We start from the raw sequence: 15,932 nt of genomic DNA on the forward strand, positions 1-15,932 counted from the left end.
TCTTTTACTTTCCTTTTTAGTTTTATTTTAGGATTCCCTATTTTTAATGTTCATACAGAGATTTCTTTAACTGAAATACCGAATAGTTTCTTTGGTGTGAAAAACTATAATAGTACACAGGATCCTAATGAGATAATTAATAATGTGAAATAGGAAGTAAAGGGCTAAAGGTGTAAGGAAAGTGGGAAGGTTGGGGGAAAGGTAATAAGGGAGAGGAAAAAAATATGAGAAACTGAAAAAATGGAAACAAAGTGTTTGTAAATGGGGAGGGGAGGAGGGGGTGAAGGGAGGGCAGGGACAAGGGGAAAAATGAGAATCAAGACCTCTTATGTAAAGGTACAGAATCCCAATGATGAATGTAACTGTATTTTATACCTAGATTGTACCAATAAACTCAATAAAAAAAAACTTGAAAAAAAAAAAAAGAGAAAAACAATCCAGGCATTTGCAGTTTTCATATGACCATATATGTAACTCTCAGTTAAAGTACTTATTCAGAGCAGAAGAAATTGAATTGCTTATAAGTGGAATTTGGAATCTAGATTTCCTGTTACTAGAAGAAACTGCGGAATTTGATGGTGGCAGTACCATGGACTCTGCTGTGATTCAGTGACGTGTTTAATGCTGAAAGAAAGGTTTCATTCACCAAAGGCACGTGTGTGTTCTATGTATCAGATCTTTGTCTCTAGGTGCAGTATACTTCCCACGTTAGCAAACTCAAAAATTTCTTGTCTATAAAATTATTTCTAATATATTATATACTTGTAATGCAATCATCAATTTAGTTACTCTCATGATTTATTTCATGAATGAAATGTTTTACTAAGTCTCAATTTTCTCTTTTATGTGGGTTATAAATTGTCTAGTCAGGAATGTATATCAGTGGCACGGCACAGTGCCTGCCTGGCAAGTGTGAGGTCCTGAGTTTGATCTCTGGTATGCACACAAAAAAATTATCTAATATTCGTGGTGACAAAAAAAAGAGAATAAAACAAAATGAAAAGACCACTGACCTTCCTTCTGATCTAAAATCCAGCTAAGAACAGTGCGTGAACCAGTCAGCATCCTACCCCTTCCTCCAGCCATTCCTTACCTGCTAAGGGTGACGACAGGGGCAAGCCCGGGGGTGCTGCAGGTGGAAAGCTGACCCTGGGGCCAGGTGACATTGGCCATCAGGAGGACATTGGGGAGTGGCAAGGAGGGCACTGAGGAGGTCACCCCGAGGATCACAGTGTTAGAGTCTTCACCAAGATTCATCCATCTTCCGGACTTGGTGACCTGGAAATCAGCCCCCAGTGCATGGGTCACAAAGGATGGATGGATACAGACGTCAGAAAAGGACACTTCAGCTTGGTGACGGGTATGAGGCATACTGCGCTGGGCCATGACTTTCTACTGGTCTCTTTTGTTAGTCTCCCCAAATAGACTTTAAGCAGACTGGAAAAAGAAACTTCATTATGTTCTCTGTATTATCTAGATGTAAAAAGATGCATGAGTGAGTAAAAGCTGGACTCTGAAATTTTTATCCCCTCCTTCCTCGGTACACAAAGCCACACTGGTTTCTGAAGAGCTCCCCAGAAGGGGAGAGGCTTTTGAGAGGGGAGGACCCAGATAGCTCAAGTTGAGTGCAGTTTTCGAGCTTCCCTCAGCCTGGAGTCTTGAGTATGATAAGGACCTGTTCTTCTGAAGCACCCAGAGGCCGCCGATCAGGACAGGGAGATTGGACGTCTGCCTGGGACACAGCATCTCAGCTCACTAGGGTTGTGCTCTCCAGGGTTGTGCTCATCAAGGAACCACAGGTAAGGGAGGGAACATCTGAGAAGAGACCCCTGTGTTCCCAAGACCAGTGTCTGTCTCCAAATGCTGTAGACTTTGTAAAGCTGTCAGACCACTGTACAGACCCTGGTGGAATTAGGGACAAGGGAAAGGCTCTAGCAACAACAGAAATTTAATTCCCACTAGCCTGACCAGATGGGGCTCCAAGAGAAATGAATTTTGATTTGGGGGGAAGGGAGTGACAATTCTTGGAGCCTGTGTTATAGAGTGAAATTCATACCCCTCACAGAACATAGAGGACTTCACATGTCGAGAGTAAGTGCTCAATAATGTTTGGGGCTGATGCTGTTTTGAGGAGACAATGGTAAAGGAGATGGTGATGTGGAGGTGAGGGGAGAGAGGAAGCAATGAGAAAGAAGACACCACAACTGTAACTCTGGAGGTCAGATAATGCTGCGCAAACTCTGCAGGTCCACCTTTCCCTGGCACACTATGAGATTCCTGCTGCCTGGGTCCTTTAGTGTACACTCAGAGAATCTAAACAGTTTTAATATTAGACCCATGAGAACACACCTGATGCCAAAGCACCATAGTCAAAGAGAAAAGACTAGAAATTGGAGCCTGGGTCTGGGTCCTGTCACTGCTCCTTCTCTCCCCAGGGTTGCTAGCTGATTCCCTATTTGTTCCTCTGGGGCCACCAGGGGCATGGAGCGCTAGGAGCCATGAACAAGCCCTCCCAAGCCGGGACCGCAGTAGAGAGTAGTTCTGGGCTCTGTGAAAAGTCTCCAAATTAAGCCCCAGACTCAGCTAAAAGGGGTCCTTCCCTCTCTCCTACAACTCTTTGCCACTTTCCCACTCCATCCAGGTGGGCTATTGTTCTACAGAACCTCTGTGCCTTCAGTCTCCCTGGATCTTTGAATGCCCTCTGTCTGGAACCTCCCGCCCCTTCTTATCAAAGTTTCAGCGATATATCAAAGAGCAGTTGAAGACCCTGTTCTTTGGGAGGCTGTCTGCAACTGCCAAAGTCCAGAGAGAATGCCCTGGATGCCCCCAGCACCTGCTCTCTATTCTCATGCCAAGGGGATTGGCTGGTCCAAACCCTCTGACACAGAGCATGTTTAAACAGTTACTGTTTTATAGCAACTAGTAAACCAAACCATAAGCTTCTTGCCCAAGGCTGTGATATTCTTGGTATCTCCTGGCCTGCACACAGTGGACGTTTAATATGTGCTTGCTCTCTGGCTAACTGGTTACATCACACTGCAAAGGAGCATGGGTAAACAAGTCAGGTTAGAGGCTGTAAGATTTGATATCAGACAATTGCCCCATACTCCATCTTTCCTAAACTACAGATGCTTGCTTCTGTTGGTTATATTATCACTCTTTGGAGGAGTGGTAGGATCAAGGCAAGACCAATTCACTTAGGGCAGCAGTGGTAAACCTATGTGCCACAGTGGGCACAAACAGCCCTCTCGGTCAACAGACAAGCCAACTGTATCAGTTGTTTTTTTCTAAACTAAAACCTCAGCATCCAGGTTTACTTGCAGTGCTGGCACTTTGTGATAGATAAGTAGGTTTTGGCCACCACTGACCTAGGCTCTTGCTTGCAAACACAGCTGTTTTTCAGCCATGCTTGAGAAAGCAGGTTGGATCTCAGAGCAGAGTTTCCAACTGCAGCCTTCACTCTCCTAAACCATCCAGGTGGGTGAAAGCCTGTGGGAACTGCCCCTAGACAGAGCTCTGACAACTCTATAAGGCCTGTATGTCGTTTCTTAAAGCATGTGGCCAGCAGGGAGCTCCTTTATGCTGGAGGCATAAAGTAAAGTGAACATGGGCCCTGCTTTCCCCAACCTTTCCAAGTCTATGGCATTTTGTTTGTTTGTTGTTTGTTTTTTGAGACAGGGTCTCACTTTGTAGTTCAGGCTGGCTCTGAACTTGCCATATAGCCCTGGCTGGCCTAGAACTTGCAGCAATCCTCCTGCCTCAGTCTTCTGAGTGCTGGGATTACAGCTGTGCACCACCCTGCCCAGCATCCACACCATTTTCTGACCAAGGCCTAGGAACAGTTTTTGGAAAGAGAAAGACAGCTGACTCTAAAATGCATGGGAATACCTGGATAAAGTTGCTTTCAAACACCACTGAGTTGGAGAACAAGTTGAATTCTGCAGAATGAATCAGTTGACAAAGAAGGCCGTTTTCCACCCCAAGTTCCACTCCAGAGCATGGTTCCTTGACCTCAGGAGGAAGGCCCCTAATTTTGCTCATTGGTTCTTGGGAAGAACAGGCTGGGGAACATCTCTGGGGCTCCAGGCAGACCCAGCCCAACTCCAAGGTGTTGGTGTGACCGCTTGTCCCTCCTCCAGAGCTCCACCCACCCTCCTTACTTACAGGGTGTCTACCAGGGCTGGGAGCGCCTGTCAGCTCACAATGGCAGGAATGACATCAAGGAGTATGATGGATAGCAGCAGGAAAAGGAAAAAAGGAGAGGACAGGAAGGGCAGAGGATGTGCAGCACTCTTGATCCCTTTTCTACTAGCTACAAATCAGCAGTAAAGTAATCTATCCCATTTCCTACAATCTTACCTAAAGCAGGAGGAAAATGACCCCCTCAAGATTACCTGAATACAGCAATCCTCTGGCCAGGGCAGCAAGGAACGTTTTGGGGAGCCTGCAGTCTTTAGTGAACCCTCACATAAAAACTTTCTTGGTGAGGCAGGAGAGAAGTCAATGTTTCTCAAGAGGTACTTTCTGTCTTTTTCTGCCACAGCTGCCCCGGGCACCTCACAGCAGCCAGACATGGCTAATTCAGATGCCCCATGGCTCCTCTGGGAGGCATTTCTTTGACTACAGTAAGCTTCCTTCACAGGTCCAGCCCAGCTGACCCTGCCCTCTGTGACTGTTCTCAGTCTGGCTTTAAGGAGCCTACTCCTATCTGTAACTAATAAAGTCTGCAGTTAGCTAGCAGAATCACTGCATATGAGCCCACCTATTGCTTCTACTTTAGCAACTTCCCCGTACACTTAGCTGCTCAGTTTGTGCTGTGTGTAAGTCCTAATAAAACCTTTTTCGGATTTTCTATTTTTACCTATTTGTGTTTTCTATCTTGATTAGAGCAGGCTGAGCTGATATGCAAACAGCTGGTAACACCAAATGCGGCTGGCATGGAAAGCAGCCAGCAGCTAGGGCTGGTAATCTTGAAGGTGGCTTGCAGCCAGAGCAAGATGGGGAACAATGGAGAGCTGCCAGGACCGCCTTCTCCAGGCTCCAGACGAGCTCCTCTGGTATGCTGGTAGCTATTGGCTCTGGCTCCCACAAGCCACTAACACTAAGAGCTGATAGCTACTGGCATTTAAAACTCAGGGCTGTTTTTGTTTGTTTGATTTGTTTTTGGTAGCAGGGATCGAACTCAGGTCCTTAGGCTTGTGAGGCAGGTGGTGGAACCACTGATTTAAATCCCTGACGCAAAACTCAGGGTTAACACCAAAACACTTTGCTTAACTGTGATTTCTATCTGAATTGAACAAAAGAACCCTCAGCCATTTGGTAACACAGTGAAAATTGTTCACCAAAGGCACAAAAGTGTGGGGAAAAGGGAATTCATTTCCCTGCTTCATTTCATGGGATAGAATGAGATTTTTTAAAAAATCATCTGACAGGCCAGGGATTTAGCTCAGTGGTAGCATGCCTGCCTGCCGTGCAAACACAAGGACTTGAGTTTGATCCTGGAACGGGGTAAAAAATCATCAGACTGTTATTAACAAAGAGATCTATTTGGAAACTGGATAAAGCAGAAAGCAGTGGTATAGTGGTGTGCTCACTCTCCCAAAGAAAGCCACTGTTAATTTATCTTCTTAGAACATGTTTTTTTTTAATAGCAAAACATTTATTGGCACATTTTAAATGTACATAATGAAAACTCTCATCATAGAGAATTTGCGCCAGTACATGATACCTCCCATCTATTTTTTCTCAATCCCCCCCAAACTCCTTTCACCTCGCTATGTGCAAACACCCATTTCTCCATTTTCACATTTTTTCTTGTCCCTTCCTTCTTTCCTCCCCTTTCCCTTGTTCCCCTTCCCACTTGAACATTTTCTTCCCATTTCCCAATATCTATTATACGTTTTAGTCCTTTTTTCCACTTTCAGTTTCTCACATCAGAGAAACAATGTGTGTCTTATTTATTTCACTTATGAGTATGGTCTCAAGGTGCATCCATTTAGCTAGAAATGTCTCACGCTTATCCTTCTTTGTGGCAGAGTAGTACTCCATTGCATAAAAAACCTACATCTTCTTTATCCATTCATCAGAGCATTTGGGCTATTTCCAAAATTTAGCTATTACAAACTGTGCCGCTATAAACATGGGTGTATATATATTGCTGTGGTCTGTTGCTTTTAATTCTTTTGGGAGGATGCCAAGATGGGTAATAGCTGGGTCAGATGGAGTCTTTAGTTTTAGTTTTTTGAGGCATCTCCACATTGATTTCCATAGTGGTTGCACAGTCTGCACTCCCACCAACAGTAGAGCACAGTTCCTTTTCCCCACAGCCCTTCCAGCATTTGTTATTGGTTGATTTCTTGATAACAGCCATTCTTTCTGGAGTTAGATGAAATCTCAGAGTTGTTTTAATTTGCAATTTTTTTTTTTTTTTTTTTTTTTTTTTTTGGTACCGGGGATTGAACTCGGGTCCTTGGGCTTGCAAGGCAGGCCACCAAACCACTGAGCTAAATCCCCAGCCCTAATTTGCAATTCTTGAATGACCATTGATGATGAACATTTTTTCATATATTTATTTGCTGTTTCTACTTCTTTATCAGAGAAATATGTATGCATTTCAGGTGCCCATTTTTGGACTGGGTCTTTAAATTGGAGGTGGTCTGATTTTTTTCTTTGAGTTCTTTATATATATTCTAGATAGCAGTCCTTTGAGGAAGTGCCAGCGCAATTTTTTTCCCCATACTGTGGGTTGTCTCTTCATTCTGGTGGTTTCTCTTGCTGTGAAATAGCTTTTTAATAAGATGAAGTCCTAGTTGTTGATTCTTTGTAGTATTTCCCATGTGTTCTGGGTTTTGTAGAACATGTTTATAACAGACATACTAATTTATATATCTAGAAGCAATGTTTGAGAGTTCATGCTTATCATAGCCCCACCATTTTTATGGCACCAAACTTGTAAACTTCGACTAAAAGCATCACCCCAATCCAGCAGTGCTGGGGACTGAATCCAGGACCTTTACAGTGAGCTATATCCCCAGTCCTTTAATTTTTGAGACAGGGTCTCACTAAGTCACTAAATTGCCCAAGCTGGAATTGAACTTGTGATCCTCCTACCTTAGGCTTCCAGAATGCACTACCATGTGTGGTTTCAGGCTGAAGGTTTAAATAAGGTATATTAATGTAATTTTAATGGAGCCTTTTTTTATTTGTTTCACTTTTTGTCTATGAATTTTCTGCTCATAACTTTTTTTAAGGCCTTTTGAGACAGGATCTCACACTGCAGGAGGGGCCAGCCTCAAGCATACTGTATAGCTAAGCTGACCCTGAACTTGCGATCCCCCTGCCTCAGCCTCTTGAGTTCTGGGATTACAGGCATACACCACCAATTTCTAGCATTTGTTAATTTTTCTGTTACATTATTGGCCTTTTATTAATCTATTTATAGGCATTATTATTATTATTGTTATTATTTTGGTACTGGAGATAGAACTTAGGACCTTGAATTTGCAAGGTAGGCAGAAGCACCACTGAGCTAAATCCCTGGCTCTTATAGGCATTATTTTTATATTAAAAAATTAGTCCTGTCTTATATAAAATGAGATTCATTTTTTTTCTAGTTTGTTATTTGTCTTTGAATTGGTTTACAGTGGTTTTTGCCATGTGGAACTCCTTTTGTAATTTTAATCAATCTTTTTCACTGATGGCTTTTAGATTTTTGCAATTTTGAAAACTTTTCCTGAGGTAGGCCGGGCCCGACCCACCACAGGAAGGAGAACCACGCCTACGCCCGACCCAGCCGCCATCACTCAAGCCCCGGGAAGGTAGCCACGCGGGAGTTCCCAACTTTGAACATCTTTAAAGAAAGGGCGTGGGAAACCTGTAATAGAACGTTGCGGAGTTCAACCATTCAGAAGGATGGGGAACTCAATCTGGGCCTTGCGGCCCGAGGTCAGTCAGCGTCATGGGGTTCAGCAATCAGCTAACTGAGATCAGGGGTCTTCCATCCTCGCTCTGTCTGAGCCATTAAATTGTTTTATCCACTGCAAACATATTTTGGGCTGCTTCTTGTTTTAATTTAATTCACATGGTTTAAAGGTGATTGATTAATTACTACCACAAATTGTCAATTTGTAAGCTGTGCTTGTTCCTATTGTGTTGCTGATTATATCAATTGGGCTAAAGATTGTGATTGATTTAATAAGTTGTCTTCTCTGATATTATGAAAATGAGAATGTCTATGAGTCATTAGAGACTCAAAAGCTAAAGTGCATCTATATCAGGAAGATTTAAGTAATAACCCAGGAATTAAACCAAGGACAACTCAACAACAAAAATAAAAATAAGAAAAAACTTAAGCAAGACACAAAGACAGATGTCCAGTTTACCAATGGCAAACAGTAGGGCAAATGAGGATGAAAAGACTGACAGTGAACCACCAGGACACCCTGCACTCATAGCACAGGAAGTAACAAAACAGATTAATCAGGGTCTAGAAAAATTCAAAACAGAAATAATTTCCCAGATAACCATAGAGATAGCGAGCAAAATGGAAGTCGTGATTCGAGACTCTAGAGCAGAAACTGACAGAAAAATAGATGAGCTCAGGACCATGATAGAAGTCATGAAGGCCCAGCATAAGAAAGAAATGGCAAAAATAAACACCCAACATAGGAAAGAAAGGGAATCCATAAAACAGATTCAAATAGATATCCAGGAGATTAAACACTCTATTGAAAGTGTATGCAACAGAATAAAAGAATGCGAAGATAGGCTCTCAGATATAGAAGATAAGATTGCAGTCAGTGACCAGGAAAAGAGAGGTCTCTTAAAAACAGTAAGAGATCATGAGAAATCGATCCAACAACTCCTAGATAATGCAAAGAAGAATAACATAAGACTGATAGGAATACATGAAGTAGCAGGAGAAAATACAAATGACTTTAAAAAGCTGTTCCCAGAATTAATGACAGAAAACTTTCCAAACAGAGGGGAAGAATTTGACATTCAGATAACTGAGGCATATAGGACCCCAAATAGCTACAATCAAAAAAAATCTACACCTAGACATATAATAATCAAGATCCCAGAAACCCAACAGAAGAACAAAATACTATAAGCAGTAAGAGAAAAGAAACAAACCACATACAAAGGAAAGCCCATCAGAATCACAGCAGACTTTTCAACACAAACCCTTGGGGCAAGGAGAGCCTGGAATGAGATATTTCAAGTACTAAAAGAGAACAACCTCCAACCTAGACTGATGTATCCAGCAAAACTCTCTTTCAAAATGGAGGGGGAAATAAGACACTTCCACGACAAAGAACACCTGAGAAACTACATGAATACCAAACCAGCACCACAAGCACTTCTAAACAAGACCCTAGAAAAAGACAATGAAAGCGGCGCGCGAGAGGGCCGGGCGGGCGGCCGAGTTTTCGAGAGAGAAGTTCACCAAGATGTCCAGTGATAGGCAAAGTTCCGATGATGAGAGCCCCAGCACCAGCAGTGGCAGTTCAGATGCGGACCAGCGAGACCCAGCCGCCCCAGAGCCCGAGGAGCAAGAAGAAAGAAAACCTGCCACCCAGCAGAAGAAAAACACCAAACTCTCTAGCAAAACCACTGCTAAGTTATCCACTAGTGCTAAAAGAATTCAGAAGGAGCTAGCCGAAATAACCCTTGATCCTCCTCCTAACTGCAGTGCTGGGCCTAAAGGAGATAACATTTATGAATGGAGATCTACTATACTTGGGCCACCAGGTTCTGTATATGAAGGTGGTGTGTTTTTTCTGGATATCACATTTTCATCAGATTATCCATTTAAGCCACCAAAGGTTACTTTCCGTACGAGAATCTATCACTGCAACATCAACAGTCAGGGAGTCATCTGTCTGGACATCCTGAATGACAACTGGAGTCCTGCTTTGACTATTTCAAAGGCTTTGCTGTCTATTTGTTCCCTTTTGACAGACTGCAACCCTGCGGATCCTCTGGTTGGAAGCATAGCCACTCAATATTTGACCAACAGAGCAGAACATGACAGGATAGCCAGACAGTGGACCAAGAGATACGCAACATAATTCACGCAACGTGTATGCAGTGTGAAGGGGCAGGAGGCGTCTTCCCACTGTGCTGCAAATCTTTATAGCCTTTACAATACGGACTTCTGTGTATATGTTATACTGATTCTACTCTCTGCTTTTATCCTTTGGAGACTGGGAGACTCCCCAAAAAGGTAAATGCTATCAAGAGTAGAACTTTCTAGCTGTAGATTAGTTATGTTTAAAACGCCTACTTGCAAGTCTTGCTTCTTTAGGATATCAAAATGTATTTTGTGATGTACTAAGGATACTGGTCCTGAAGTCTACCAAATATTATAGTGCATTTTAGCCTAATTCATTATCTGTATGAAGTTATAAAAGTAGCTGTAGATGACTAGGAATTATGTCATTTGTATTAAACCCAGATCTATTTCTGAGTATGTGGTTCATGCTGTTGTGAAAATGTTTTACCTTTGTCAGTTTGTAATGAGAGGATTTCCTTTTACCCTTTGTAGCTCAGAGAGCACTAATGTATCATCTCAAACACAATAAACATGCTCCTGAAGGCATAGTTTCCTGTCGTAATGTTTGAAGTCAGTCTTGTTAGAAGGTGTGTCTGAGATGATTGTTGATGAAATAAAGATGTGGATATGAAGATTGGCTATTAAGGACTAGCACAAATGAATGAATTATTAAATGCGTAGAGTTTTCTTTAAGTCTTGAGAAAATACAATGAGTTGACATACGCAAAACTGGATTTTAAACTGTTGATCTCAAAAACCCTGAAAGTTTTACTTTGAGCTAAAAAAGAAAATCTGACTCACTCTGGAGTCATAATATCTTTAGAACATTTCACTTCCAAATTAGTGATTTCTGTTCAGCATTGCACAGTATTGTCAAATAATAACTTTGGTATGTTAGCTATTGTATGGTGCCTTGTTTTAAATCTTCATCTTAATGTTTATGGTGCCATTGCCATTTTTACTGTGATACTCGGCCACAGGCAGAGTTGAACCCACAACCCTTGTCCGCCTGAAGTCTAGAGAAGAACTGTATGTTAATGTGCAGATGTGGCATTTAGGTTTTCATAGGTTTCTTTCTAGTTGAAATTATTAAATGTATTAAGCTTACAGTTATTAAGCTTTCTTTCAAGCATTTATGAACATATAATTGTGCATTTTTTCATTTGGCATAATTTTCTTTGGTTATATAATCAAACATGTCTACACGTGTCTACTCTGATACTAAATATGGTAATACCATCTTAAAATTTAGAGTTGAATTAGCATAAAATACATTTCTTCAGATAATAAAACAAAACATATAGTAGCACATTTACTAAAAACAAATTAGTATTTCTCAGAAGTTTAAAATCAGAGTAAAAATAAATAAAACTTTTATATCTGTTTTCAATAAAACACTCCAGACCTCAAAAGTATCCTGTTACAAACAAAATGGTACTATTTTGAAAAATTAAGATTTGTTTAGAAAAACCTCTGTTTTTTTTGAAGCAATTTAAATATGTTCAGGGACCATTTTCATCTCCAGAATTAAGGATTATTTTGATGTTACATCATTGCCTTTTCTCTTTTACTTTCCTTTTTAGTTTTATTTTAGGATTCCCTATTTTTAATGTTCATACAGAGATTTCTTTAACTGAAATACCGAATAGTTTCTTTGGTGTGAAAAACTATAATAGTACACAGGATCCTAATGAGATAATTAATAATGTGAAATAGGAAGTAAAGGGCTAAAGGTGTAAGGAAAGTGGGAAGGGTGGGGGAAAGGTAATAAGGGAGGGGAAAAAATATGAGAAACTGAAAAAATGGAAACAAAGTGTTTGTAAATGGGGAGGGGAGGAGGGGGTGAAGGGAGGGCAGGGACAAGGGGAAAAATGAGAATCAAGACCTATTATGTAAAGGTACAGAATCCCAATGATGAATGTAACTGTATTTGTATACCTAGATTGTACCAATAACCTCAATAAAAAGGAAAAAAAAAACTTTTCCTCATTCCAGAGTTATATGACAATTTCCCCATGCTTTCCTGTTTTGTTTTGATTTGCTTTGTTTGGAGACAGGCTTTCACTATGTAGTTTGGACTGTTCTTGAGCTCACTATGTAGCAGGCTGCTGGCCTTATGAATGTAACTGTATTTGTATACCTAGATTGTACCAATAACCTCAATAAAAAGGAAAAAAAAAACTTTTCCTCATTCCAGAGTTATATGACAATTTCCCCATGCTTTCCTGTTTTGTTTTGATTTGCTTTGTTTGGAGACAGGCTTTCACTATGTAGTTTGGACTGTTCTTGAGCTCACTATGTAGCAGAGGCTGCTGGCCTTAAACTCTTAGGGATCCGCCTGCCTCAGCCTCCCAAGTGTTGGGATTACAGGTGAGTGCGAAAAAGAATAGGGAAAATGCAGGTACTCTAGCTGATCCTGTTAGGCTCATAGTCCATTTCAAATTTCCATTGACTTGTCCAAAGATATACAATACTGAATCTGCATGTGCAGTTTCCTTTATAAAGTACAGGGTTCACATTCTAGGCAGTCTTTAAACCATATAAATACAAAGGAAATTACTGACTGACAAGTGCATCAAATGAAGGGTATTTCAAAGGTAAATGTATGCTATTGATAATAACAATGACGATGAAAGCCAAGAACTGGAAAAGCAGTTACACTTTCTGTGTGGACAGTTACAACAATCATTTTCTGCAATGACCTTTACATTTTCAGTTTATCATGAACTTACTATGAGACACAGCCAAAGTCAGAAGACAAGCTGTAGGGAGAATATTCCTGTTTTTGGAGGACAGTAAGCCCCCCAGAATCAGTGTGAGAAATGAACATGCCACCGATTCCAGGAAAAAAATGATGGTAGTCAATTTCAACTCATGCTGAGCTGACTTAATCATTTCCTTCACTTGTTTTCATTCTTCTAAATCAAGTGTGCTTAATTCTTCTTCCAATTCATCCAGATATTCCCCGTAGATTTTCATCAATAGGAATAGTCCAAGGGCTCCATTTTCCTGTCTCTCCACTTCGTTGTCCTCCGAGTCACTGCATTCACCATTTTGGGCCCTACTTCCAGAAGCTTCTCTTAATTTGTTTTCATCTTTATCGGAAGCGTGTGTGCTGAATCTTTTGAGACTGGCTACAGTAATGCCTGCCTCATCTACGTTTCAGGTTTACGTCTATGTCATTTGCACTCATGGAATCATCAAGCTCATCACCACCCGCTTCCTCCTCAATATCACTGACCAGTCCAGGATGAAATTCAAACATGAGACCACTGGTCACTGGTGCCTTCCCTGCTTTGAAGTCAGTTTTCCTTCTTTCTATATCATGTTCAAGTTTGTCAATCTTTTCTTGTCTTTTCCTTTTCTCCCACGCAAGAAAAGATTCTCGAGTGATTTTGGTAACATGTGGACCTAGGGTAGAATACTCTCTTTCAGTGATACCATCTCATGCAATTTCTTCTTCTTTCTCTCATCTTTTTCCACACAAATCCAGGAGGAAGTACACAATGATACCCAGTTTCACCCCTCCAGGGCACACCTCAAGCCAGCCATACTTGTTATTTCCAATAGCTCCAAGGAAATGCCTGCAGACTATTCGAATTCTTTTCTTTTTTCTTTTCTACCTCATCATGCTTCTTGCTCATGGCTCCTTCCAGCCTTTTCTCATCTCAGTTATCCATTACATCCTTTCTTAAGTTCTTCGTCTCTTGCATCAATGTAAACACTTCGTTTTTTATCTTTTTCCTTCAAAGCCAGGTCATGAGAGAATTTGCACTTAGCTCCTTTAGTGTGCTGCCCTTGCGTGAAGGCACATACCATGGATTTGGGATCTTCACTTATTTTCTGCACAGTGACTATAGGATTGAAGAGCTCGTTTAGCTCCAACAAATTTTTTTCTTTTGTTTTGGTTTTTTGAGACAGGGTGTCACTATGTAGTTGAGACTGATTTGGAACTCACTATGTAGCCCAGGCTGGTCTCGAACTGGCAGCGATCCTCCTGCCTCAGCCTCCCAAGTACTGGGATTACAGCCGTGCGCCACCACGCCCAACCTTCTACAATTCTATTTGTCATCTTTCTTCAACTTCTTTTCAGTGTCACTTTGTGACACGTGACATGGATTTTCTTCGCCAAATTTAACTTGATGAGTGACCACCTTGATAAACTTCTGTGGCTTTACCCCTTTTTTTATTCCTTAGAACAAAAGCTTTGTCTTCAATAATCTTCTTTTTCTGCTCCAACTTTTTGCCGCTCCCCAGCCTGAGCCTGTTTCTTTTGAAGCAGTGATCTGATTCAAATTTCGCAATTATTTCTTTTTTTAACTCTACCATGGTTCTCACAGTTTTCCTCTTAGCTTTACTGCTGGTATTACCAACTTTCTTTGGAGTCATGGTTATGATATTTTATGCAAGCCAAGTGCAAAAAGAAAAACCCAAAACAAAAGCCACAATGACAAATGTTTTAACACACTAACACAAGCACTACATGTTGTCCAAACAAGAGTGGTGCTTAGACCGAAGCGTCTAAGCAGTTCGTGACTCACTTTTGGCCCCTACAGGTCTTTTTCAAGCCAGATTTTTGGTCTGACTATCAAGCAAAGTTCAAACTTGGAGTCGTTTGACAACCAAGATATCATTGTATTAAAAAAAAAAGGAAGTCCAAACTATTATCACAATATAGAAATGCCCCATATGTGTGGGCAAGGTCTAAAAGTAAACAATAAAAAAGTGTTCAAGTAATGCATTAACAAATTCATCAAGCTTTCACTAAGCTACACAGCCTCAGCAACCTTTCATAAACAGCAGGTAGTGCGAGTTCAAAGTACTTTCCTTCTCCCTCCGAGTCCACTAGATGGCACTGGAGTTCAGCCTCCGTCTAATAATGGATTTAAAATCCGTACTTTCAGAGCAGGGCTCATCTGAATTTTTGTTCACCTTGTTCCACTGGGAAATCCTTTTCTTCTGCAGCCAGCAGGGCCACAAACCTCATTTTTAAAAATTCAAATCCTCTAAGTGCTTCCTTTACATCCCCCTCCTGCATGCAAATGTTTTTTACCCTCTGTCCTATATAAATACTTCTATCACAGAACTGTGACTCACTATTTTTACCTGCTCTGCACCTACTAACCTGTGTACATTATCTGAGGTCTGTACTGATGAGCTCTTAGTTGATGCCTGGCTTCTGACAGCTTCTGCGTGCAATGTACCAGTTCAAGAGAGGCTGAGTTGGGGGATCAATCCCCAGTACTGAAAAAATAAATAAATACACAAATAATAAACAAATTCTAAAAATCAAGAAACAAACAAAAACCAAGATAGGATGTTACACTGCAGGAACAAAACCTCCTAAATCTTAGTAACCGAAAACAACGAAGATTTATAAGGTTTATTTCCATTCACCTAAGGGCTCAGCTCAGCGCCCTCTGCCCCCAACAATGTACACTAATGGGACCACTCCAGACAAAGCAATCATGGTGACTGCAGCAAATGGAAAAACTGGGCTTGCAGGTTGGGAATTGGCCCTCAAATAGTACAACCTTGAAGGGATATTGGTTGCTTTCACTTACAATTTGCTGGCAAGAATTAATGATATAGCCCATTCAGCCACAAGGCGGTCAGGAAGTACAGTGGACCCTTGACTTGCGACCTTGATTGGTTCCCAAGGGCTGGTTGTAACTAAATTAATACAGCTGAGATCTGGGTGTTTACCCGAGTGTACACTTTAGATACCATGCAAGAAGCTGATGAATCTTCCATTAACCTAATTATCCCAAGTTGTTCAGATGTCAGGCTGATCATTGCTGTGACCCACACAGCATAGGGTCTGAAGCTGGGAAGGGCAGTGGGAGATGAAAAAAAAAAAAAAAAAAAAAAAAAA

General features: G+C 41.2%; 2 protein-coding genes and 1 pseudogene across 5 annotated transcripts in view; 1 reads left to right on the top strand and 2 right to left on the bottom strand.

The window, feature by feature from the left end:
* Fam71f2 (family with sequence similarity 71 member F2) overlaps window positions 1–4,152 on the bottom strand; it is a 12,577-nt gene extending 8,425 nt beyond the window's left edge. The window contains exons 1-2 of one of the 4 annotated variants that reach the window (XM_010633445.3): window positions 3,889–4,152; window positions 1,094–1,278 (exon numbers count right to left, since the gene is read on the bottom strand). In XM_010633445.3, coding sequence (XP_010631747.1) covers window positions 1,094–1,278; window positions 3,889–4,041 — 338 coding nt within the window. In that variant the 5' untranslated portion in view covers window positions 4,042–4,152. Of the gene's footprint in view, window positions 1–1,093; window positions 1,474–3,886 lie in introns of all 4 variants that reach the window. The other 3 variants (XM_010633448.3, XM_010633446.2, XM_010633447.2) reach the window with 3 other exon arrangements.
* Window positions 4,153–9,400: 5,248 nt separating this feature from the next.
* On the top strand, window positions 9,401–10,248 carry LOC104868602 (ubiquitin-conjugating enzyme E2 E3-like). The gene has a single exon (XM_033757899.1). The coding sequence runs from the start codon at window positions 9,453–9,455 to the stop codon at window positions 10,071–10,073; it is 621 nt and encodes a 206-aa protein (XP_033613790.1). The 5' UTR covers window positions 9,401–9,452; the 3' UTR covers window positions 10,074–10,248.
* A 2,719-nt stretch (window positions 10,249–12,967) lies between these two features.
* LOC104868653 lies at window positions 12,968–14,454 on the bottom strand (annotated as a pseudogene).
* Between the last annotated feature and the right edge of the window lie 1,478 nt (window positions 14,455–15,932).

Source organism: Fukomys damarensis, unplaced genomic scaffold (genome assembly GCF_012274545.1).
Source record: "Fukomys damarensis isolate Sample0158 unplaced genomic scaffold, DMR_v1.0_HiC HiC_scaffold_4, whole genome shotgun sequence".
NCBI classification, from domain to species: Eukaryota; Metazoa; Chordata; class Mammalia; order Rodentia; family Bathyergidae; genus Fukomys; species Fukomys damarensis.